General features: G+C 44.5%; 1 protein-coding gene across 5 annotated transcripts in view; it reads left to right on the forward strand.

Annotated features, from left to right (window-relative positions):
* Positions 1–12,336, forward strand: part of LOC147608816 (inorganic pyrophosphatase TTM1-like) — a 43,982-nt gene extending 31,646 nt beyond the window's left edge. For all 5 annotated transcript variants that reach the window (XM_086788738.1, XM_086788740.1, XM_086788742.1 and 2 more), the window contains 9 exons: positions 9,629–9,742; positions 9,825–9,998; positions 10,177–10,371; positions 10,464–10,586; positions 10,718–10,851; positions 11,129–11,170; positions 11,279–11,414; positions 11,525–11,830; positions 11,950–12,336. In XM_086788738.1, coding sequence (XP_086644864.1) covers positions 9,629–9,742; positions 9,825–9,998; positions 10,177–10,371; positions 10,464–10,586; positions 10,718–10,851; positions 11,129–11,170; positions 11,279–11,414; positions 11,525–11,830; positions 11,950–12,177 — 1,452 coding nt within the window. In that variant the 3' untranslated portion in view covers positions 12,178–12,336. The remainder of the gene's footprint in view (positions 1–9,628; positions 9,743–9,824; positions 9,999–10,176; positions 10,372–10,463; positions 10,587–10,717; positions 10,852–11,128; positions 11,171–11,278; positions 11,415–11,524; positions 11,831–11,949) is intronic.
* Positions 12,337–26,258: the final 13,922 nt, after the last annotated feature.

Here is a 26,258-nt window from a genome sequence, read left to right on the forward strand (position 1 = left end):
AGAAGGGCAGGACTCCTTGTTTAGCCGCCCTGTGTAGTATTTCTCTTGTCCTATGTGCTCTTGAAGATGTTGCTACCTTGCTTGGTAGAACATAAAGTCGATGGTAGAGAATATGGGCACTGAAGTCGGGCCGGGCATCAAGGCAGCTCCTTGGTGATCTACATCGACATACCATTGTTTTCTAAATGCTGAATTTCATATACATTGGCATGGAGGATTTGGCAATGGATGCCCGTGAAGCTATGTATTGAATTTCTCCAATAGTAATACAATTTACTCAAGGGAGGGGTCGACCGTTCCGGCTCATTGTGTGTCTCTTGTCAATTTAGCAATTTACTTCTTGTATATGAGCAAGTGTCCTTCAAATCTTAGTGTATTTAAGTGTATTGATTAGCATTGTGTTCAACCAAGTCACATTGGTATCAGAGCATAGAGTTCTCTTTCACTTCTATCGTGAGAGACGATCACCGTGAACACTAGCTATCTCTACACTTAGAACATTATGGACAGCCATACAATGAATGTTGGAGATGCTTATACAAGAGGCAGGAACAATGAAATGCATGTCTCCAATGCTTTACAGGATGAGCAAACTCATGTGGTGCACAATAGGGAACATGAATATGTGGGACAGCCGTCCCGTGGCTAAGAGAGGATGCAAGAAGAAGAGTCCATAGTCTTGAGGGCTGAACTTACTCGGATGTAGGCTCTTCTCCATGCACAACAAGAAGAATTGAATCTCTATCGCTGCGAGGATCCATTGGTACATGATCGTTTGAAGGCCAAGAAAGCTGAATCTTATATGGATCATGCAATGGCAATGATTGCTCAAGAGTTGCACGTGCAACCGAGGGATGCAGCACGTGCATACTTGGCTCGTACCGAGGGGCCTATGCAGAAAAGGCAACCATCCCACATGTCTTGGAATCCCCACTGGTGCCCGAACAAGAACTTATGTCTAAGAGGATAAATCTCCATGCTATGGGAGAGGAACAATCAGTGACTTCACGCCATGCAGGAATACCTCATGTAAACCGTGAAGGATACAATGTTTATGGCAGTGGTCAAAATGTATGTCAAATACCATTGCCGGCTGAAAATGTACATGCACAACACATGCAACATGGGCTGCAATTTTCTGTTGGTGCAGGTATTCCGCGTATCTCTCATGCCACTCATGCCTTCGAGTGTTCGTGAGGGAGAAGTTATGGCTGAAAATGTATCAATGCATGTTGAGGGGCCAGCCATGCCTCATGCTTACAGGGCACATGTATCTATGCCTTATGCATCACCTTTTGGTCGAAAAATGATGCCAGTTACAGGGGCTGTCCCAATGGACAAACATGGGGGAAAACATGTTGAGATGCACACACATGCATCAAAGTCTTGTGACTTCAAAGCCGGAGACAAATCTGTGAAGTTTGACACATATCATGGGGAATATGATGCATCAAAGGCACTTGCTTTTATTGCCCAGTTTGATATTGCTTTCAGTGATGAGGATTTCACTCAGAAATCCATGATCCGGCATGTAAGCATGTTCATGAAAGGCACTGCTGCCCATTGGTGGCTCACGGAGAAGCTCTCACCGAATCCTGTTAGATCATGGGAAGAGTTCAAGGAGAGGTTCTATGCTCAATTCTTGCCTCCCAATGCATTGAATGAGATAACAATGAAGTGGGATTGGGTAAAGCAAAATGAGGGGGACTCGGTAAATGCATATGTACAAAAGTTTTGGAAAGTGCTCTTGGAGGTGTCTCCATTTATGCATGTCACCGAGGCGAAAAGGAAGAGAAGGTTTCAATCGGGATTGCAACCCGTGTACAAAGCGGGATTACAAATGTATCCTGGTCATACCTTATACCAATTAATCGCCACCGCCACCGCCACCGCCACCGAGCAATTGGAACTCAAATTGAGTCGATCCAATAAGGCTAAACTCTCATTTCAAGGCAAAGAGAGGGCTGTCCAAAACCTGCAAAATGATGGACAGCCACCTAAAAGGGACCAAAACCAAGCCAAATTAGGTCCAAAAGCTGAAAATAAGTTTGCTAAAAAGCGCCCTTATAAGCCGGCAAACTTTGGTCTTAGTGCTGAGAAGAAGGAGCAATATATGCGTGAAGGCAAATGCTTTACTTGTGGCAGCACTGAGCACATGGCAAGAGCATGCCCAAATAAGAAGAACAAAGCTGAAAATGCTAATGTACCGAAGCCTAATGTGCATATGGTTCCGGATGTGCAGGGCAACACTTCACATGATAGCAAAGATAGGGTTGTATGCAAAGCTTGGGGACAACTCAAGAATCAGCTCGCTTTGTTTATGTTTGATGATTGTGCAATGGAGAATTTCATATCCACTCAGATGGCAGCTGCTTTGGGTATTGAAGTGGTGACATGGGTCCTCAAATTGAAGCAGGGGCTGCCTTTGTTGGTAGAGAAGTGCAGGTCATGCGTATTTTTGGCAAGTTGCGCATACACATTCAAGGCTATGTGGATCATGAGGATTTTCTTGTGGCGCCTTTGAATGACTGTGATGTATTGCTTGGAAAGCCTTGGCATACACGTATTGATCCGTGCAAGGCTTACAAGACTAACAGGATCACCTTCATGCATAAAGGCCGAAAACATGTAATTGATGCTGGTGAAGAGGGTGATACCATTCCCCTTGTATCTCATGTACAAATTAAGAAAGTAATGAAAAAGAGTATTTTTGCGTACTTGATTTTTGTACGAGATCCTGTTGAGGAAAATGATGTACATGTAAACACTCTTTGTAATGATAGGCTGAAATTTTTGCAAGAGCACAATGATTGTTTTGCTAATGAGTTACCAAATGAGTTACCACCTGTACGACCGGAAGATCATCGCATTGATCTTGTGTCCGGTAGCTCACCACCTAATAGGCCAGCCTATCGTGTAAGTGCATCCCAAAAAGAGGAGATCATGAAGCAAGTAAATGAGCTTCTTGAGAAGGGTTTGGTTCAGCCAAGCTCTTCCCCATATTGTTCACCCGTCCTCTTAGTTCAAAAGAAGGATGGATCCTTTCGTATGTGTGTGGATTATAGACCTTTGAATAAGCTTACCATCAAGAATCGGTTTCCGATTCCACGCATAGACGACATCCTTGACAAGTTGGATGGATCGGCATGCTTTAGCTGAATCGATCTCAAGAGGATATATCATCAAGTGTGTGTAGTGCCTGAGTGTCACAAAACTGCTTTCAGGACAGCATTTGGGCTTTATGAGTATCTTGTTATGCCTTTTGGTCTTACAAATGCCCCGGCTACATTCAATAGAATGATGGATCGCATATTCCGTGGGTACAGGAAATTTACAGGTGGCTTCTTTGATGACATCCTAGTCTTCTCGAAGACCGAAGAAGAGCATAAAGCTCATTTGGTTATTGTTTTTGAAGAGCTCCATAAGCATAAACTCTTCATAAATGCAAAGAAGAGTGAGTTCTTCTTGTCAGAGATACATTATCTTGGGCATATTGTGTCCAAAGATGGAGTGCGGATGGATCCTGCAAAGATTGATGCAATTCGGAATTGGCCCGAATTGAGTTCAGTGCATGAGATCTGTAGTTTTCTTGGATTATGCTCTTACTAATGCAGGTTCATTCGGCACTTTGCATGGATTGCTTCTCCTTTGCATGATTTGACAAAGAAGAAGGCCGTGTTCAAATGGACTAATGTAGAGAGAGATACATTCCTCAAATTGAAAGATGCAACTACTCATGGTCCAGTGTTGATCGTTCCGGATTTGCAAAAGCCTTTTTGTGTGGAATGTGATGTATCTGGAAATTGCATAGGAGCTGTCCTTAATCAAGAGGGACATGCCGTGGCTTATGACAGCCGTAGGTTGCATCATGCGGAGCTATCTCTTGGCATATATGAGAAAGAGCTCTTGGCTGTAATTCATGCACTTGCTATACGGAAACACTATCTTCTTGGGGCTAATTTCACTGTGAAGACAGATCACCAGAGTTTGAGGTATTTTCTTACTCAAACTAAGTTATCAGAGAAGCATATGAGGATAGCCAATTTCCTCTCTATGTTTCATTTTCAGATCTTGCACACCCCGGGAAAGAAGAATGTAGTGGCTGATGCATTGTCACGAAAGCCGTATGTAGCAGCTATCTCGGTTGCCTCTCATGGGGACTTATCTACCATGCGTGATTTGTATCATACGGATGCTGATTTTGTCACTATTTGGGCTGATTTGATGGCTGGTCATGCACATGCCTCATATGTGATCAAAGAGGGTTATCTCATGAAAGATAATTGCCTATGTGTGGTGTCTGATATGAGGCAAAAGGTTTTGGATGAGTGTCATGCTCCTCCATATGCTGGTCATAGAGGCATAATGCCTATTACGTACATGATTGAGCGGTATTTCTTTTGGCCAGGTATGCGGAAGGACATAGAGGCACATGTACGTGCATGTATCACCTGTCAAAAGGTCAAATTTGATACGCAAAAGGCACCAAGTTTGCTTGCCTATTCCCACGTAGCCATGGGAAAGTATTACAATGGATTTCATTATGGACTTGCCACGTACCCAACAGGGTAATGATGCAATTTGGACAATTGTGGACAGGTTTAGCAAGCAAGCTCATTTCTTGCCGGTCAAAAAGACCATCAAAGCTGAGCATATGGTTAAAATATATCTTGCACAAGTGTTCAAACATCATGGAATGCCGAAGTCCATTGTGGGGGATAGAGATCCAGGACTACAAGTCTCTTTTGGCGGGCCTTATTTGATAATATGGGCACCAAATTGGACTTCTCATCAGCTTATCACCCTCAAACGATGGGCAAAGTGAGACTGCAAATTCAGCTGTGTTGGATCTCTTGAAATGTTATGTGGCGGATCAGAAGTCTTCTTGGGAGAAGTACTTACCGCTTGTGGAATTTGCATACAACAACACAGTGCATGCATCTACGGGAAAGGCCCCGTTGGAGATTGTTTATGGTAAGGTGGTTGTGCCACCCATCCTTCGCACAAAGGATGAGATATTTGCAGCTGATGAGTATGTAAGAGACTTGGATATTGCTTTTGCTCAGGTGCGGATAGTCATTGCAAGGTCACAAGACAAGCATAAAAAGGCTGCCGACAAGTATAGAAGGCAATTGGATGTTAAAGAGAATGATTGGGTATTGCTGAAATTTGAGAAAGCAAGACTTGCAAAGAGGCCTGGCAAAGAGGGTGCATATCCTAAGCTTGCAACCAGGTACTATGGACCTTTTCGAGTGATCGAGAAGATCAATGAAGTGGCTTTCAGATTGGCATTACCTAGTCATTGGCACATACACAATGCTTTTCATGTGAGTCTCCTTCGCAAGTTGTAGGGCCGGAGCCCAGTGAAATGGTCATTGAAGATCCACCAGAAGTGGATGAGCTCGAGGAGATCTTGCAACCAGAGCAGATTGTGTATCACAAGGAACGCAAGCTTGCTGTAGGCTAAGTTGTGAGGCGTTACCTTGTGAAGTTTAAGAATTATCTTCCCATTGATGCTAAATGGGTAGATGAAGAGTTCTTCAAAGATTGCCCGCATGTGCTTCAGATATATTTGGATGCATTTCAGTTGCGGATAACGGTTTAGAAGCGCGGGAGGGGGGATGTTACCATTTGGCCACCCGAATGGTTCACTCTTGCTTTCACACTATGTGCATATTGGATTAGTGTCCATGGCTTATGGAATGTGCCTATGCATGTGATTGACACGTGTCATGCTGTATAGTTGGATATGATATTCCGCTGGGACTTGACGTTATCATGCCTGGAATATGTCGAGGACTTGGCTTTTCGCTGGGACTTGTGTCTTTGTGTACATGCCCGGAAACGCTTGGAGGATTGGCTTTCCACTGGGTTTGGTATCGCATATACTTGCCTGGAAACGCCTGATGTTATATGGTTTCATGAACGGAAATTGCTCATGCCAATGCTGCATTGCATAGCATCTTTATGTGCTTGCCCGCAAATGAAATTGCATGGTGTTTTCATGCCTGCATGACCTATGTGTAGTTTCGGGCTAGGGGACGCCCGTCCGTGAACCGTGCGTGTGAAACTGTCTGCTGACATGGTTGTGTGGCATGTGAGCAGGTGGTAAGTATTACCCAATCTAGGCTCAAATAGCCCTTAGGACTTGGCCAATATTTATAAGTGAGTGCGTTCCCACTTCATTAAAGTTTGGGCGCCCAAAAGTCACTTATAAATTATGACCGCTTCCAAGTTCACACTCACTGAAGTCCCGAGGCGGACAAGACTCAATGTCCAGGACCTGATCCTCCCTTTTTACTCATAAATGGGCATCTTCCCATGTCCCCTCACCTGATTGGATCCCAATTCACTTACTTATTAAGAGAAAATTCGTGTTTTCTCTTCGTGAGGATTTTTGGAGGCTGAAAACTCTGTTTTTCCACCATTTTTTTCCATTTCCAAGCTCTCCATAGCCATACTCAACTTGCTAGGGTGTTTTCCAAGCTTCCAAGTGTGTTTCCAAGTGCTAATCACTCTCCTACTCACTCCCAATGACTGAAATTCAGCAAAACAGCTCTCATTTTTGCTGTAATTTCTGGTCTTTTTACTGAAAACCCTAATTTCAGCCTTCCTTTCTCAAGTTGAATCATAGGGGAAGCTTTCCCAGGGTTCCCTTCATCCTCTTGAAGACTTTTGTTGCGAAGGATTGCGGCAAATGGAAGATATCAACACTTCTAAAGCTTCCAACGCGAAGGCCTCCGCTTGCAACAACTTCTATGAAGACTGGTAAGCTAATTGGACAATGTGTTGTCATTACTTATTCAGTAGAAGGGCAGGACTCCTTGTTTAGCGGCCCTGTGTAGTATTTCTCTTGTCCTATGTGCTCTTGAAGATGTTGCTACCTTGCTTGGTAGAACATAGAGTCGATGGTAGAGAATATGGGCACTGAAGTCGGGCCGGGCATCAAGGCAGCTCCTTGGTGATCTACATCGACATACCATTGTTTTCTAAATGCTGAATTTCATATACATTGGCATGGAGGATTTGGCAATGGATGCCCGTGAAGCTATGTATTGAATTTCTCCAATAGTAATACAATTTACTCAAGGGAGGGGTCGACCGTTCCGGCTCATTGTGTGTCTCTTGTCAATTCAGCAATTTACTTCTTGTATATGAGCAAGTGTCCTTCAAATCTTAGTGTATTTAAGTGTATTGATTAGCATTGTGTTCAACCAAGTTACACCCCCCCACACCTTGAGAAAAAAATTCTAAATGCTCCAAAAAAAAGAAATCCTGCTCAGCAAAGATCCCAAATGCCTGGAATACTTCGCAACTTTCGTGTCCACTCAGTATTCCATATGGGGTTGCTGAGAGACCTAAAAAATTTGGCAAGATAGATTGGTAGGATGAGAGAATCTTGCTACATCACTTGGAGATCCCTGGTATAGGTAGGCTAGACAGTCAGATTCTCAAGTTATGTACGAGGGAGAAGATTTGGACAGGGCCATTTTGATCTACAGAGGAGTCCCTAAACCTTTCACTCTAGATGCACTGCTCGTATCTGCGCAAGGACGGTCCCTGAGTCATAAACACTACATTGGCAGACCTTTCCTATCGCATTACCCATGCGGCTCTTTTTTGGAGACAATTGGGAGATCCAACTGGGAGAGACACATCTCCATGTTCTGGTTCCTCAATAACTGTGGACTCCTCCCCCCTCAACCTTTCCTCACATTCAAGCTTGAAGCTCCTTAGTTTGTAAGTGTAAAAAAAAAACCGTATTTTATCATACGGTATCCCAAAATTTCATATCATACCAAAAATTCCCATACGGTATCGTATTTTCGTACCCTGATAACTATGCCCTATACTCTTGCCATGGTTTTACACCCAATTCAAGAGAAATCTTGCTCTGATACCACTGTAAGCCCAGCGGGGCTTGCTGTGACAGATTCAACTATGTGTCCAAGAGATATAAATAGAGAGAGAGAGAAGGGGGAGAGAGAGAGATGGGTATAGGGGTTTCACACGGTATACCATGCTGAGCGGGGAATAGGCCCCACCTCCTTTTCAAGAATTTATTTCAAGAACAATCCATGGGCTCTTCCAAGCCAAGACCAGTACAACAAATGAATACAATATCAAACAAGAGTGCCGATGTCAAGGTCAGGTTGAAATTAGGCTTGAGGCACAAGATCTCTGATGCCGAGCTAACCACGAGGATGAGCCACAAGTGTCTTGCACCGGGCTAGTACCAATATCCAATACCTGAATCAAGTTTGATGCTCTCGGATACCTAGGAGTGTCTCTACACCAAAATCGGACAAAGAGAATCCCAAAAGGCACCCACCAAGATGCTGGTGGAAGGGGATGGAGCTTCGAAAGCGGCGGTGCCCTGAGGTGGTATAGATGGTGCTACCGAAGGAGCCGGTGGCGATTTTCTTGATAGCAGCGGTGCTGGAGGTTTTGCACAGGGGCAGCAGGCGGTGTTTGCTGTTGGCGGAGCTGCACTGCTGGTGGGTGGCGCACAGCTGAGAGAAAATAGAGGCAATAATGGGTGCTGATAGGCAGCGATGGTGCAAATAGGTGGTGGAGGCGGGCTTTGGGTGGCGGTGGCGGAGTTGGGCTTTGGGCAGCGGAGGCGCCGGTGTAATGGCTCTAGGTGGCTGAAATTCTGGTGGAGGTGGCGGTGACGCCGGCGGCAACGGTTCTGCAATGGTGGAGCCGGTGGAACAGCGGTGGAGGAGGGTGGCGCTAGGAGATAGGGGAAAAGATGATGATGATAAATCTCCAAGGTGGCTCTTCTTCAAAATCTCCACAAGTTCTTCTATATATCTCCAAGAGGGTGCAAGCTTCTTATATACTTGATGGGGGTGCCTGCTTTTGCCATGCTTTGCTTTTGCTTTTTCTCTTTTAAATATTATTAATAATAGCCAAAGTTCTTGATTTGTTCTTTTACAGCTTTAGGGCCTTGCTTTTTGGCCCTAGAGTTGCTTTTTGGAAAAGTGGCCTTTAGCTTTTTGATCCAGTTCGATGTCCTCTTTCCAATGGTGCTCTCAGCTTTTGTCAACATAGTTTGACTTTTTGCTTTCCTGCTTCTTGACCAAGACTTGGTGCTTTGTCCAATGTCAGCTTTAGGAACCTTGTTCCCATGTATCCTTCAACCTGTCCATGTGTCCGGGCATGAGTTCCATCATGTGAAAAGAGCTTGCAGGGCCAAATAGTTACAGAATGCAGCAAACGTTTGCTAACCTATGCAAATGCGAATGTTGGCAACTATGATTGTAGATGCTAGTTTCTTTACATTTCACTCTCCATAATGAGGATAAATTCTGTTTGTGCCTTTATGTGTGTACGTCTTCTAGGTGTTTTAGAATCTTCTTTCCATCCTAATGTTGATTGGCAGCATCATATTTAGAATAAGTCTTTTGCCCAATGGCAAAGAATCGAAGTACAACTCTTTGTGGAATTTTTAATGGATTTGCCAACTACAATCTTACTAGCAAAGAACTTACAAATGGATGCCAGATGATGTTTGTGGTCACACGATGGCGACTTCTGATTTGGGAATTAGTCAACATAGTACCGGGAGTTTCACCTTATCTTCTATGTGTTGCTAGCCTGAGATTTTCATTGTCTTATACAGGTTTATCCTATGTACAAAGCTTTCATTGAGCCAGATCTGGAGACAGCACACATAAATATAATCAATAAATTCAACCCTTTCTCAGGTTTCCAAAATCCGACTTATATCTTGAAGGTAAGGTATTAATAAACCTATGGGTTTTTTTTAACTAGAGATTAATGTATTTAATGAGATCCTGTTCTCTTGGTTGTTCTAGTCTGCTCGAACTGTAACGGAAGAGCAAATAAGGCAGGTTCTCAACTCAAATCATGTGGAGGTAAATGAAGAGACTTATGACATATATCTTTTGCCACCTGGTGAAGATCCAGAAACCTGCCAGTCTTACCTGCGAATGCGGAATCGTGATGGGAAATATAGTCTTATGTTTGAGGTCTGTTGATTCTAAAGCTCCTTTGCATTTTATGTTTGCTAACCAGCAGTGGAAAGAGGAGTTTCTATGCATTGAACTTTATCTTAATCTCCCATGATGGTAGCGACAGTGTGTTAGTAAATATGAAGAACTGGATTTGTAAAGCAAGATCCTAACTGTTTATTCCATTTTTGCACAGGAAATGGTCACAGATAATCCTTTCATCATCTCCCCCAGAATAACTTTTGAAGTTAGTGTCCGCCTGCTGGGAGGCCTGATGGCTCTTGGGTATACCATAGCAACTATATTGAAAAGGATGAGTCAGGTGTTCACTGATGAGAGATTATGCATTAAGATTGATAAGCTAGAACAGTTGCAACGAAAGTATGTGCAGGTACAACTTGGAAGACTGAGGAATACTGAAAATTTTCAATCAGAATTGATAGTTAGGTTATCAAAGTTCATCTTTAAGCTTTGATCTTACAGGTTCAAGGAAAAGACAGAGGGGTGGTTGCAGAGGCAGCCAAAAATTTGGGCTTGGAAGGCTTCTATATACCTCACTCATATATAGAACAAATTCAGCTAGAGAAGCTGATTTCAGGTCTCAAGGTATAACAGCCAACCATTTGTTTCTCCACATTCAAAAAACAGTTCTTTGGCTGGAGCTAACACTAAAACCTGTATGGTTTTTCCTCAAGTACCATCAATTCTAAACTGAATTCTGTATGGGTTTTCTGTAGGCACCATCAGAGGATTTAAAATCTAAGCTGAGCCTTCATGAAGATGTTTTGAGCCCCCGATTGCCGAGCTCACCATTGCCGAATGCTTTAGGGATCAACAAGAAGGATGGAAGCAAGAGTGTATATAGCAAAAGGTGATCTCAGCAGAGACTTCCCTGTCAATTTAATATGCTACGTGTCCTATTTATGCTATATAAGTGGTGTGGGTTTGTGTTCTGCACAGATCTCTCTCTCTCTCTCACCACAGTTTTCTTGGCCAACTTGTTCGGCTGGGAAAACAGTGATCATGCTCTAATTGTTAGATAGCAGATGACTCATGAGTGACCATGATAATTTGGTGCACCAATCCTACTTTTTGTGCATGCATTAATCTTAAACTTGTACCACTATGTTGGCTGAAAATGTTCTCAGTTTAAGCTGGACACATAATCAAGCCAAAGATATATCTTTCAGGTAAATTGCAGATCACACTTTTTTTAAATCTTGTGATGGTACAAACGGAATTCAAGACAGCTGAAAACGAAAATGATTTTAACTTAAATGTTCGTTGTTGAGTTATAGTTTGCCAACTGCGCAAAGTAGCTCTCGGCACGAGCAGCATAAGTTTGTGAAGCCACGGCTATCCTTGGTAGAGGCAAATGGGAAGTGCTATGAAGATAAACCTCTTGATTCACCAGCAACATTTCTTGGTGATGAGGTAGCTTGTGTTAGCTTCGTTTTGTAATTCAGCTAAAGCTGCTTCTCATCCTGGAAATTTGAACAGTGGACGTGTTAAGATAAAGCTGAAATTATATTTATATATATTAGGGGTTTGTGCATCTTCTTGAGAAGCTCTCAAGCTTGAATGAACGATTAGAGGAGATATTGTCAAGGCTCGGGGATGTGGAGAGTAAGCTGGCTACTGTATCCATGGGCCGTACACCCTCTCAACAAAACATGACATTGCAAGTGGGTGCCATGGGCCGTACTCTCTCTCAACAAAACATGGCATCACAAGTGGGTAGCGGCATTGCTACTGGCCCATCTGTTCATGGCAATGGATATGCCAATGGTTCAGCTTTAGCTCTTGGAGTAACGAATGCATCAACAGTGGACTCTTTACTTTTAGAGGAGGTATTTCTCATGCTTTACTTAGCCTTGGAGGTCTGACTGTCTTTGTTACGATCTCCTTTCCATCTAAAGTTCTTTCGAGCTGCTTGATTTCTCATGGTGTTTAATTGAAGTGACTTCAGGTGAAAGATCTTGGTAGGGGACAGCAGCATCTTACCCAACAGCTGGATATGGTCAGTGGCTGTCTTCGTAACATGTTGAACGAGAAACAGCAGCAGAATAGAGGTGACTTACAGCTACTGGATAGTGTCTTTAACATGAAAACTATGTATTCTACCATGGGGCTTGGAGTTTTGAGTTTGGGTTTCATTGTTGGTGCTGTAGGCACCAAAGCCTTCCAGAAAAGGTAGGTTATAACAAATGAAATATTGAAATAAAGGCCTGGTCATGAGTGGTATGACACTTGACACAACACATGTATATATTCTTTAGACTTGCGATTTTGGATGTAACCTTAAGATTCAACTGTTACCTTTGCACAGCTTATTCCAAATTTACTTCTCTGTCAAGCGAAGTCCCCAGAGTTCTATTTGTTAAGAATATATATTGGCATGCTTCATAGCTACGGTGCATGGGGTCCACTACCATAATGGAAAACTTGTGTGTGTGTGTGTGTGTGTGTGTGTGACACATGAGATGGATGGCTTTCAAGGTGAAGTCATCCATATAGAGAATGCTAGAAACAGTGGAAAAAGACCTTGAACTGACACACACACACACACACACACCCACCCTCCCCCGACACACGCAGCCTCCAGATGAGATCGTAAGATGACTATGTAACCCTATGTGTCTCTGATGGATGATAGTTTCCTCATCAAAGAAGAGACTAGTGATTCCAGGGTTTTCTAGTAGGGTTTTGGAGATGCCTTGTGCATCTTCTATCACAATATTACTAGACACCATGATATTATCTTGGTCTCCCTGGGCCAGTTTGCCCTGGTATACCACTCTCCAAAATATCAAGCATGGAGAGAGAGAGAGAGAGCTAACTATACTCACATCTCTGCAGGGTCTACTCGGAGTTGATGTTGCTCTCATGTTTCTATGTTCTTAGTATTCCATGATGAGTTTCCATGGACAGTTTTGTATTACCCTAGTAAGATAGCTATGTTTATGTTTTCTTTCTGTTTTATATTCCATTCCATGATGAGATATGCCATGGACATTATTGTATCACTTTGGTCTCATAGGCCCATTGGGTCTTTAGTAGACGCTTAATATATCTTTCTTTCTTTCTTTCTCTCTCTTTCTCTCTCCCTCTCTCTCTCACACACACACAAAAGTATTCAAGTGATCATAGTAATGGCTTTGTAGTGAGCATTGTGAAATAAGATCAAGTCCTATTGTACACCAATGTGCTAGAAATTGACTATTCTTAATAGAGAGAGAGAAAGAAAGAGAGATATATTATTGGCTTTGAAAGACCCTGTACAAGTGTGCCTCTGTGGTCAGTGGGGGAAGCTATAGGGAGGTTTTGACCGCATGCGGAAGCGGTGGGAAGCTTTCTTGAGTTTTTGGAGGCCTGGCCCTTTTCTCACAGATTGAGGTGGTGACCCCACTTGGCATTATAGACCACCTGTATGATTGTTTCCCACCCTCCCCACCCCCCACCCCCCCCTCCCCCCCTTGTAGGAGGAGAAGTGTCTCGTCCCCCTTGCGATCATTGGATTCCCGTCCCGTACATGAGGCGAGTTCGTATCTAGCTCTTCATGGTTGTATCTAGTCCTTTGTGGTTGTCTTTCATTAACTAATAGAAGGATCTTTTTCCTGGGAAAAAAAAAAGTAGTACAAGTGTGCCAAGAATAGGTAAAAGTCGGAGAGAGAAAAAAATGCGATGAGAAAAAAACTTTGCGTACTACGTGAGCCAATCAAATATAAATAAAATAATGTATGTATGATCCTTTCTATTGACCTTTATGAGAAAGAGTTGTTGGCTGAGAGAGCTGGAGCTCTCCTTGTTGTGCACCTGCCTCTCGTGTCCTTTGTCCTTGCCATTCCCTTCCTTCCCTTGTCTTTGCCATCCCCTCCGTTTTCGCCTCCCCCACCCTCGTCTCCCACTTTCTCCCTCCTCTGTTGCTTCGCCGTGCCTTCCATACCCGCTGCCTCCTTCCCTCCCGGCAGCGAGTCTGAACTTGCCCCCCGCTTGTTGAGCTCTCTTTTCCTACGCTCCCCTCCTCTCCCCTCCCCTCCCCTCCCCTCCCTCCTTTCTTTCTTTTCTTCCTTCCCAGAAAGTTTTGCATCCAGGTTGCTGATCTTTTGGTGAGAGTAGGCTTCTCCGGTCTTTACCCTTTAGGACTCCATAGCAGCTGCTCTGTCATCCCCGATTGAGGCCGCTGTCCCTTGCCTATTCTCCGAAGGAGACCTCCAAGTAAGCAAGAGAAGCACAGGAAGTGCTACGAGAGTAAGAGCTTCATCTACTCTTCCCTATTTGTGTTGGCGACTACACCCTTATTGGGAGCTCTATGGGAGGCACCAGCAAACGATCTCTGATTGAGGAGCTTTCTTCGCGGGAGTAAAGCTATAGGGCAACTATACTGTTCTATTGGACTTCATTTTTCGGGCCGAAAACGCGTTTCGGGCGCGTTAGGACCTCCGTTTTTCAGAAAGCAGGCAATTTCGAGCACTGCGCGGGTAAGTCATCGATTCTATGCAGAACTCTGTTTCAAGACTCCAGGAAGATAGATTGGTTGTGCAGACATTGTGTGTGCTGCAAGGAGGTCACCGATCATGTGTTACAGCACCTCATTGCAATTCGCAACACTCAGCATTTTTCGCCCATGGCACCATGGCTTCGACCTCTCATTTGAACTTTGATCCCCTTGCAGGTGCATCCCCATCAGTGTCAGCTTCCTAGGCCTCCAAAAGGAATACCACCTCCATCTGATTAGGTGGACCCTAGATTGGATAGGTTTTGGAATCCCTGCAGATTTCCGCCTTAGTGGTAGCCAAGGCAGCATGGATTCCATCCATTAGTGTATGCTTAGCCTCTCAAGAGGCTCTCCCCCAGGTCATTGCGCTCCCTAGCCTCCATGGGGAAACTTTTATACAATGGGTTGAGTATTGAGGCCTCCCCAGACAGTGTTGCTTCATTTGTACATAAATGGGCACCTGGCTAGAGCTTGTACTCGGTGCTAGGCCTGGAGAGGACGACCTTGAGCATCTCACCAAGACCCTATCCACTTGACGAGCAGAGGAGGCAGGCGGCCAGCCCCATCCCTCTCCTCAACCAAGTGAGCACGAGCCTGGCTAGCTTGACCCGGCGGCCTGCCACCTGTCTCCCTAGTACATGGTGAGGATGCAGACTGCTGGCAGCTAGTTCTGATAGAATGTGCAGCGGAAGAAGGGAAAGTGGAAACACAGGAGAGAGCGAGAGAGAGAGATGGAGAGGAAACACAAGTGAGAACTTGCTCTCAATATCATCATCCAAAGGAATACATGTCACGAGCAAGAGGGGAGAAAACCTCGTATGTGAGGGACTGTAGCAAATAATGCTAAGCAAGCAGTGAAGAATGAGGGAGGCAAGCCAGCTATATATATGCCCATATGAAGGCAGCCGACAAGTCGTAGGGAAAAATTCCTCCACGACTAGGGAAAAAAGCCCAAGTCTCCATAAAATGGGGATTAATATGGGAAAACATATGTGAGGGGTGACCAGCCCCTCTAGCTAACATGGTCAGCCCTAGAGGCTGAAATAGGACACCAAACAGGAAGCCAGCAACAAGGGGATGATATCTAACACCCCCTCTCAGCATCAGATGTTGAGTGAACTCGAAGAATCTAGAGACGCCGTCCTCGATCAAAGATGAAAGACTGCAGAAACAGGTACCAAGAAAGCTCCCAAGCAATCTCCTCAGCAACTCAGCTACAAAAGCAACCGAACAAGCTGCCAGGTACACCGCTCCTCTGGAAGAAAACAACCAAGTAGGTTGCGACAAGCTGCTCCAAATAATAACTGCTCCTCACTAGAACCCTCAAAAGAAAAAGTCAATCTACTCCAACTCTGCACCAAGAGTAGCCAAATGCTATGCAAAAGCATTCTCTGAAAAGATCGACATCACAAGATGTAAAGACTCTGTAGAAAAGATGGGGTCCATCTGCTCAAACTCTGTACCATGAGTTGCCTAATGCTGTACATAGGTACACGCCACTGAGGTGGGCATCAAAGGATTGCACATCTCCCTCTGAAAAAAAAATGTCGTCGGACTGGTACAAGCCCAATCCAATTCTTCTCCAAATCCAAAAAACTCTGGAAGTACCACTGTGCTCTAGGCACAGTTAGCAACCATAGATCCAAAGCATCCCACCGGGTCCAAAAAAACATCCTCCAAAACAACAAACCTGCAGAACTGGTAGGGGGAGGGGCATCCTTAGAAGCATCACAAAGAGAGGCAAAGGTAGACTCCTCACAATGAGGAAGGGAAGCAGGAATATAAACTGCAGTGGTAACAAAGTCCTCAAGAGCATCACTGAGAGCAGAAGACTGTTCCATAAGTAGAATCAGATCCCAAGAATCAGCAACAAATAAATGATCCATGTGAGAATATCACACCTCAAGGGCAAAACACCCTCCTTGTTAAAGAACATAGGCTCATACAAAATAAACTCTGCTCAGGATCTCTGAAAAGATCACTACTCTCCTCCAAAATCTGTAAACTCCTGTCACAAAAGAAAGTCTCCATAGAAACAAAACAGCTCCCGAAACTGATCCTCAAGTGAAGTAGTTGGAGATGGGACCCCTCTGAGTGTAGAAAACTCCTTTGGGAAGCAAAACGCAGCCAAAACATTGCTGTCCAGTGAAAAACAGCACTCCACCGTCAACAGAAGGCAAGGAACATGAAGAAACCGGGAAACCATGTAGGCCGGGAACAAAACACAGGTATAGATGCTCCAAAATCAGCAAAATGCGGACTAAAATCAGAAATTCAGTATCCTCTCAAGTACCAAACTGCCTCCAAAGCCACAATCCAAACAAGATCCCCTTTGCAAGTGATCTGTGCCCAATGGAGAAGAAAATGCAGCCAAACAACGGCTACAAACCTGAAAATTCAGGCCAACCAGTGTCCACACCTCCTATGAGGAAAAACACTGAAGAGAAGGTACCTTCGGGTCCAACGGATGAAGCCCAAGTGAAGGTAGAGCTACCAGCAGAAATCAGTCCAGAAAAACGCAGCAACCATGGCTCCAAATCTGAAAACACAGAGGTATTTGGGGCAGTAGAAAGGGAAAATTCTGGAAACGCAGAAGAAATAGGTACACCCAACCCTCAGATCAGCAAATCGGCATTAGAAAACCTGTAGGAGAAAAAGTGCAGCATGTGGGCTGCTGCTGTCCTGCATAGATTAGGTGGCCAGCGCTACAAGGGGGGTAGATGCTGCTGAATACTGAAGACTTTCTGCAAAACTGCTGTAGACAACCACGTGTAGAAAAACGCAGCACTCTAGATGCTGCTGCCCTGAAAACAGAGTAGAAAATAGGTGAATCTCAGGGATCAAAACCTGTAAAGGATGACCAATAGCTGCAATGGAGAAGACGCTTGGAAGAGGCAGGCGACCAACAACAACTCAGAGAAAAAAAAAAACGCAGATTTGTCCATTTGCAGAAAAAGCAGCTTAGAGGAAGACGAGGGAGCATCCAACACCGTAGATCACCGGCGCTCTGATATCATGATAGAATGTGTAGCGGAAGAAGGGAAAGTGGAAACACAGGAGAGAGAGTAAGAGAGAGAGATGGAGAGGAAACACAAGTGAGAACCTACTCTCAATATCATCATCCAAAGGAATACATGTCCCGAGCAAGAGGGGAGAAAACCTCGTATGTGAGGGACTGCAGCAAACAATGCTAAGCAAGCAGTGAAGAATGAGGGAGGCAAGCCAGCTGTATATATGCCCATATGAAGGTAGCCAACTAGGAAAAAAGGTCCTCTACGACTAGGGGAAAAAGCCCAAGACTCAATAAAATGGGGAATAATATGAGAAAACATATGTGAGGGGTGACTGGCCCCTCTAGCTTACATGGTCAGCCCTAAGAGGCTAAAATAGGACACCAAACAAGAAGCCAGCAACAAGGGGATGATGTCTAACAAGTTAGACGGCCGTTCCGACGGCAATGCCCCCACCCACAAGGGTGTTCTTTCTGGTAACCGTTATGAGCATTTAGCATAGGACCAAGATCTTGGTGGTGGGTTGGCCCCACCCATTGCGTGCCGGAGGTCCCAATTTCCTCTGTCCATATTTCGGTTGTCGAGGATCTTGAGCAGGTGGTCCTCTCCATCTCTCATGGATCCCAAGTTTCCTCCTTCCCTCCCCGCCCTTGTGTTTCTTTTGATGAGATCTCCGTGCTCCCCCCCCGCCCCCTCCCCGTCGGAGTGTCCCCACCCGCTCACTTCCCCCGCTTCCCCGCCCCTCCTCTCCTCTTCATGCCCACCACCCTACCCCCTTGCCTGATCCTTCTCGGTGTCAACAGTCTGCCAGCGCTGTGGCCTGCTTGATTCACCAGTTGTCCAATCCTTTGGAGATGACGATTGCAACATCTCCAGTGGGTGTCCCTGGCGGACCCACCCCTTGTCATGGGGGAGCCAGTGGACTACAACTTCACATGCTTCCAATGGATGCGAGTAAGTTCTTGGAGGCATTGGCTTCTCTCCAAGTGTGTGTGATTTTCTATCGCTCCCTTTTGTCACCTCCGACAGTGGTACAATGGTCTTCTCCTTCCCCCTTAGTGTTTCCCCCGATAGTGAGTGGGATAGTGAGATGGCATCCTCCACTATTTCATCTCAGACAATTGCTCTCTCTCACCATATTGGAGACAAGCGTCTCGTTTATATTGTCTCCCATTGCTGGCTCGTAGCTCGCATGGAGCTAGGAGGATTAGGGCACCAAAATAGGGATGGAACCCTCGCCTCTTCGAGCATAGAGGTGGTGGTCCTTGTTTTTCTCCATGTTTTGGTGGCAATGTCCCTTACGTCAGATACTGCTACCTTTACTGTCATGGTTGGTGTAATATCACCAGTTAGGTGTGAACATTCCTGGGCACCATCTCGTGAACAACAAACTCGTCAACACTTAAATATATACTAACAACAATGCAACATATAGCTGAAAATACACAACATTGATCAAGATAACACTGCAAAGATGGAGATTACACAATACACCATTGGGGCCGCGAATGAGCTGGAGCCCTCTCCCCCCCTCTTCCTCCTCAATATTGTTGTATATTATTGGAGTATATGTCTACAAAGTTTCAAGGGATTTCCAGCCAGATATTCTATGCAATGCAAATAATGAATACATGTTGCCCAAACAAGTGTGTTGGAGTAGAATGTCGATGCAGGACTCGTTGAAAGAGCCAAAGAGACCATACCACCAACCTCATACACCTGGAGCGGAGTGAATGCAAAATTGTTGTTTCGAGACCATGCACAAACAGGTGCTCTTGTACTAGAGCCTGGTCACTCCCTCACAGAGGCTATGGTGCAGGTCTTGGTAGCACAAGCACACAAACAAGTGTTAGACATCATCCCATACTTTGCTGGCTTCCTATTTGGTGTCCTATTTTAGCCTCTAGGGTTGACCATGTTAGTCTGAGGGGCTGGTCACCCCTCATGTATTTTACCCATATTTATTCCCCATTTATGGTCATGGGTATTTTTCCGAGTCGTGGAGATATTTATCACCAGTCGGCTGCCTTCACGTAGAGGTATATATAGCCGGCATGCCTCCCTCATATTTCACTGCTTAGCATTGCTTGCCTAGCTTGTCCAGCTGCAGTCCCTCACTTACGAGGTTCTCCCCTATTGCTCGGGACATGTATTCCTTTTGGTGATGATATTGAGAGCAGGTTCTCACCTGTGTTTCCTCTCTCTCTCTCTCTCTCTCTCTCTCTCTCTCTCTCTCTCTCTCGTGTTTCCACTTTCCCTTCTTCCGCTACACATTCTATCATGGTATCAAAGCGTCGGTGATTTTCAGCGTTGGATGCTCCCTCCTCTACCTCTTCATATTTGTGTTTTTTCGTCCATGTACATATCTGCGTTTTTTGTGTTCATGCATTGAAGCTTGCGTTTCTTCAAGGGCTGATTCCCATCCAGTGGGCTGCAGTTTCCTCTCTTCAGGGCGTCAGTTTGCAGCTTCTTGGCAACTTGACAAGGGTGTTTTTTTTTTTGAACAGCATACCTGTCCTTCTTGGTGGCACCTTCCAGGGGTTCTCAGGTGTTTTTTTTCAGGACTGGACAACAACATAGCTGTTCCAAACAGGCTATGTTTTTTGGCATGTTTGGGCTTGCTTTCCCAGCCCTGATCTTGGAGCTCTCTCGGCTCCCTTTTGCCTATCCTTTCTGGTTATCTTGTGCCATCCCTCCCACCCCCTGATTGTCCTCTGCAGCAGTTCTTGATCTGAGGCTTCAGCGTTTCCATATTCAGCCTATTCTATAGTCCCTTACACCTTTGTGTTTTCAGATTCGCAGCCACGGTTGTTGCATTTTTCTAAACCGATCTTGCTCTGGTAGCTTTACCTTCACTTGGGCTTCATCTGTTGGACCCGAAGATACCTTCTCTTTAGCGTTTTTTTCTCATAGGAGGTGTGGACACTGGTTGACTTGAATTTTAAGGTTTGTAGCTCTTGTTTGGCTGCGTTTTCTTCTCCAGTGGACACGGATCACTTGCAGAGGGGGTTTCTTGTTTGGATTGTGGCTTTGGAGGCAGTTTGGTACTTGAGGAGGATTTTGAATTTCAGATTTTAGTCAGCGTTTTGCTGATTTTGGAGCATCTATACTTGTGTTTTGTTCCTAGCCTACACGATTTCCCGGTTTCTACATGTTCCTTGCCTTCTGTTGGCAGTGGAGTGATATTTTTGCTGGATAGCAGTGTTTTGGTTGCGTTTGCTTCCCATAGGAGTTTTCTACACTCAGAGGGGGCCTTTCTCCAGCTACTTCACTTGAGGATCAGTTTTGGGAGCTGTGTTGTATATGTGGAGACTTTCTTCTTTGACAGGAGTTACAGTTATTTGGAGGAGAGTAGTGATCTTTTCCTAGATCCCGAGCAGAGTTTATTTTGTCCGAGCTTGTGTTCTTTGCAGTATTTGCAAAACAAGGAGGGTGTTTTGGCCCTTGCGGTGTGATCCTTTCACATGGATCTTTTATCTGTTGGCTGATTCTTGGGATCTGGTTCTACTTTTGGAACAGTCTTCTGCTATCTGTGATGCTTTTGAGGACTTTGTTACCACTGCAATTTATTTTCCTGCTTCCCTTTCTCATTGTGAGCAGTCTATCTCTGCATCTCTTTATGAGCTTCTGATGCCCCTCCCCCTGCTAGTTCTGCAGGCATGTTTAGGAGGATGCCTTTTTTGGACCCGGTGGGATGCTTTGGATCTATGGTTGCTAACCGTGCTTGGGGTAGAGAGTGGTACTTCTAGTATCTTGGTTGGTTATGAGTTTTTTCCTACTTTCTCCATGCTGGATACACGACATTCGACTTTAGGAAGTGTTCTTACACTTGGGTTTGGAACCCTTATTTGGAGCAACATGTCGCAGCCTACATGGTTGTTTTCTTCCAGAGGACCGGTGTACTTGGCAGCTTGTTCTGTTGCTTTCGTAGGTGAGTTGCTGAGGAGATTGCTTGTGGAGCTTTCTTGGTACATGTTTCTGCAGTCTTTCATCTTTGATCGAGGACGGCGTCTCTGGCTTCTTGGAGTTTGCTAAGCATCCGGTGCGAGAGGGGGTGTTAGACATCATCCCCTACTTGCTGGCTCTTGCTCGGGACATGTATTCCTTTTGGTGATAATATTGAGAGCAGGTTCTCACCTGTGTTTCCTCTCTCTCTCTCTCTCTCTCTCTCTCTCTCTCTCTCTCTCTCATGTGTTTCCACTTTCCCTTCTTCCGCTGCACATTCTATCAACAAGTACTCATACTGTGACAAGTACGCGAATAGGCACTTGTAGAAGAGCAAGTACTCAAGTAGCTACCAAGTTCTGCACGTAGAAGCTGGTAACGGCTACAGGTACCTAGTTGGCAAGAGAACTGTATGAGAGTGTTACAGGTTCAACACAGCAGGTACTCGTGGGTTGTGCACAACAGCTATTGGCAAAGATCCTCAGGGTTAATGGGGTGGTATGCTCAGATGGCCTCCCCGTTGACTGCTCTGTTAGAGAAGAATATCCCATTTCAGTGGACCCCAATGTGTCAAAGTGCCTTTGACAAGCTGAAAGAAGTTGTGCTACAGCTACCGATTTCAACCAACCATTCAAGGTAGTCACAGGTGCAAGTGGGTTCAGTATAGGCAATGTTCTCATACATGATGATCATGTGGCGGCCAATTAGTCCAGAAAACTTAGGCCGTATGAAAGGATCTATGCCATCCATGACCTAGAGCTACTTCATGCACTAAAGCTATGGAGACACTATGTCTTAGGACAGAGGTTCACTCTTATAACCAATTTTAAAAGCTTGAAGTGAATGTTCTCCTAGGCTGATCTCAATTTGCACCATAGAAGATGAATGCAAACTCTAAAGGGTAGTCGGGGATAGTACAAACAATATAGTAGTACAAGTATTGTCAGGTTTAGCACTGTACAACAACTACGACAAAATGGGTACATCAGATAGTTGACAGTTTCACAGGGGTCAGGTATAGCTCAGCAACGAGTATAATTGGTACAATAAGGTACCCAATAGGTGCAGTCGGTACAGTTGGTACTGTATGTACTGGTGAGTGCAGCAAGATGCACAAGTAAGACAGTTGGAGCAGTTGTATTGTAGTTGCATAGTTGCCAAGCGTTTCATGAAACGCGTTTCATAAATGTTTCATTCATTTTCCAAAAGTTTCAAAAACGTTTCATACAAAAAGGGGGGGTACATGCCTCAAAATTTATATTAATACAGGTTTATAATATGTTAAAAATACGTTGCCTTCCCTGCAAAACAATATTAAACATGCATCATTTACACATTAAAACATGTCTACAAGCTAAAACTAAAGAATCTGGGTGACCTAGTTACAGTGGGCACCTAACTGAGTCATTGACCAACTGTTATAAATAAATTGGCAACGTCAAGAATCAAGATTTGGATTTATCATCAATAATGGCACTCAAAGTGATCACAAAAAGTTTGAACTCTGAGCTGATACCAAAAAAGTAAACTGAAGTTTGAAATACACAAAGTAAAGCATGCTGAAGTCTGAAATACACAAAGTAAAGCATGCTGAAGCCTAAAAGATGCAATCATGCATGAATAATGACAAATAGTAAACTAGAGGAGCTTGATAGCCCCAAAGACTAGAGTCCTCAATATGGAGTGTGGACACTGCCAACTGTGCACTCAATCCTCAACATCCTCGATGTCCTCATCAGTACTCTCCTCGGTAGACCCAATGTCACTCTCAGAAGAGGATGATGATTGACCTGACGAGGCTCTATCGGATTGCCCGACTGCTCAATTAGGCGGAGATTGCAATGGCAATACACCAATCGCTCCAACTAATTATTAGACAACCTGTTCCTCTTCTTTGTATGGAGGAAGAGGGCCCATGTGCTCTAGTTCCTCTCAGTAGGGCCCGAACTACAATCTTGTGAGAGGATTCGAATGGCGAGGTGTTTTTACCATTAAATACAGAAACTTTGTAAGTACAGGGTACTAAAGTCTACGTATAATCATCATTGATCAATGTATTATGTAAATAACAGATTTGTCTTTGAGAGTTGTACTCACCAAGTGAGGGCTACTGATCCCATACTTCTCCCACCATGAGATTGGTTGAAGTTGTGTCTCTCGCATGCATGAAGTTTATCTACCAAATGCGTGGCTGGCATTCTGATACACTAGCCGCTCAGCCTCCAAGCATCTCATAAGCTCCACGTCTCCTCCTATCCATTTTTGAATGTAATCTTGCCATCCATCTTCCAACTCTTCATATATTGGGCCTCACTACGCCAAAGAGGGTGCAATATGTGGGCAACCGCGTGGATTGGTCTATGGAACCAATCCCATTGGTCATTCCAAACCCGTCGAATGTCCTCAACCCTGAAAATTAGCCATGAATGATTAAAGCTATTAGCTCACTCCTAGAGGCTACGATAGATCATAGTATGATACAACTTACAAGTTACAACAAGAAGGCAACTAGTTGGAACTTGGAAGTTCAGTACCTCTCGTCTGTCAAGAGAGTGCATTGGTTAAAAGCCTCTCCAATCTGGTCCATGAACTCGTACAAGAGTCCAAAGTGCTGCCCTATATGTCAATGATGCGAAGAACACTGTAGAATGGTTGAAGAGCTCTCAATAAAACCTCTTCCTCCTTCCACCAATCTTCTTGCATCACTCTGCGTGCAAAAGCAACTACCTTCGGGTGCTCATGGTCCTCCTAGCTCATCCACTCTCGACTAACCATTGTGCGCATGAGTCCCTGTCGGACTCTCACTACCCTCTCAACCATATATGCAAACCTGGTTTGTGAGGGCTTCAAAAGCTCAAGGTCACTATTGGCACGAAACATTGCCAAGACCTTGGGCCTCTTGGTAACAAACTTCACCAAGCTATGCGCAGTGTCAAAGATGTCAGCAATCCACCTAATCTTGGCAAGATCTTCAATGAGCAAGTCTAGGCTATGGGATGCACATGGAGTCCATACAATCTGCAGGAACTCATCCTCTTGCATCCGTCCCATAGAGATACAGTTGCTACCATTATTAGTGACCACTTGTACTATGTTTTGTGGGCCTATCTCCATGATAGCCTCGCGGAGGTGTGACCATATAAATGCTCCAGTCACCACTGTCCCAGGCATAGATGCATCAATGGCACGCAAAAACATAGTGCCCTTGCAAGAGGACACCAAAATATTGTACACATTTCTCTTGCGTATATCTGACCACCCGTCACATAACAATGTGCAACCATACTTGCTCCAGGTGGCTTTGCAAAATCGAATAATAAAAGCACAAATCAGCACAACCAACCTGAGAGTTGGTGGGCACGGAACCTCGAAAGTGCGGTAGGAGCTGGTAGGAGCTCATTTGTGCAAGGCAGGAGCTCCTTCCATCAATTTTCGAGTCGCTTCTAGACTTTTTTTTTGAAAAACGTGCTCTTTGGATAGAAAATGTTGAAAAACGTAGGTTTTCCCAGGTAGCATGAAAGAAATGCATTTCATTTCACAATGAAACGTTTCGTTTCATTCAGATGGAATGAAACATGTTTCATTGCAACACTGTGTAGTTGGTATGGCTGTTGAACAGCAGTGCTTAGTCAGTATAGTAGATATAGAATAGTTGAATTCTACAATAAGGTACACAACGGGTGCAGTTGGGTACAACAGATAGTTGGCAGCAGGTACAGACGAATATAGAAGTGGCTATAGCAAGTACACAACCGTCGACAACTAGTCTCTCCTAGCAGGCAGTCACACGAAAACAAGTCACGTGAAATCCGTTTCAAGTAGGCAGAGATGCGTGCACATGCATTATGCAATGGACATATCTCCCATTCTTGGAACTTGTTAGTTGGTCCTTTCGAGAATGGAATTGGTTCAGTGGGAAGCCTAAAACTGGGATCTCTGAATAGTGGGTTCCACGTCTTGGCCACACTATGGGTGACACAAGTCCTGGCCTCCGGTACATGATACTAGTCCTGGCCTCTCATATGTGACATGAGTCCTAGCCTCAATATGGGTGACAGAAGCTCTCTGGCCTCTTGTACCTTGGCATGAAATAGGGGAGAACAACTTGGGTGGCCAAATGGTGACATCACCGGCTTCTAAACAATTTTCCTCAACTGAAAAGCCTCCAAATATGCTCAAAGAAGCTGTGGTTAATTTTTGAAGTAATCTTCATCAACCTATTTCACGTTGATAGGCAAAGTAGTTCTTGAACTTAATAAAGTATCGCTTGGAAAGCTTACCAGTAGGTAACTTTCTCTCCTTTTGTGAAACACAATCTGGTTAGGTTGAAGAACTTCCTCTAACTCATCAATTTCTAGGAGCTCTTTTGTGACAAAGGCTCTTACCCCACATACTTCCACAATAGACTCACATGAAAGGCATTGTGAATCCTCCTATGATTAGGCAATGCAAGCTGGAAAGCCACCTCATTGATCTGCTTGATCACCTTAAAAGGTCTGTAATACCTTGTAGAGAGCTTAGGGCATGCTCCCTCCTTTCATGGCCGCTTTTACGGGCTCTTGCTTTCTCAAATTTCAGCAATACCTAATCATTCTTTTTGATGTCCATCTCTCTTCTATGCTTGTTGATAGCCCTCTTATGCTTATATTGTGAACGAGCAACGATTGTCCGCACTTGGGCAAAGGCAACAACAAGACCCTGACATAATCATTTGCTGCAAAGATCCCATCCTTAGTGCATACGATGGGTGACAATCACTTTGCCATATACACTCTTGGACAGGAATTTTCCCGTGGAGGCATGTACTCTGTTGTATGAAAACTC

This window comes from Cibotium barometz, chromosome 52 (assembly GCF_041138505.1).
Source record: "Cibotium barometz isolate CiBa-2024 chromosome 52, ASM4113850v1, whole genome shotgun sequence".
Classification (NCBI taxonomy): Eukaryota; Viridiplantae; Streptophyta; class Polypodiopsida; order Cyatheales; family Cibotiaceae; genus Cibotium; species Cibotium barometz.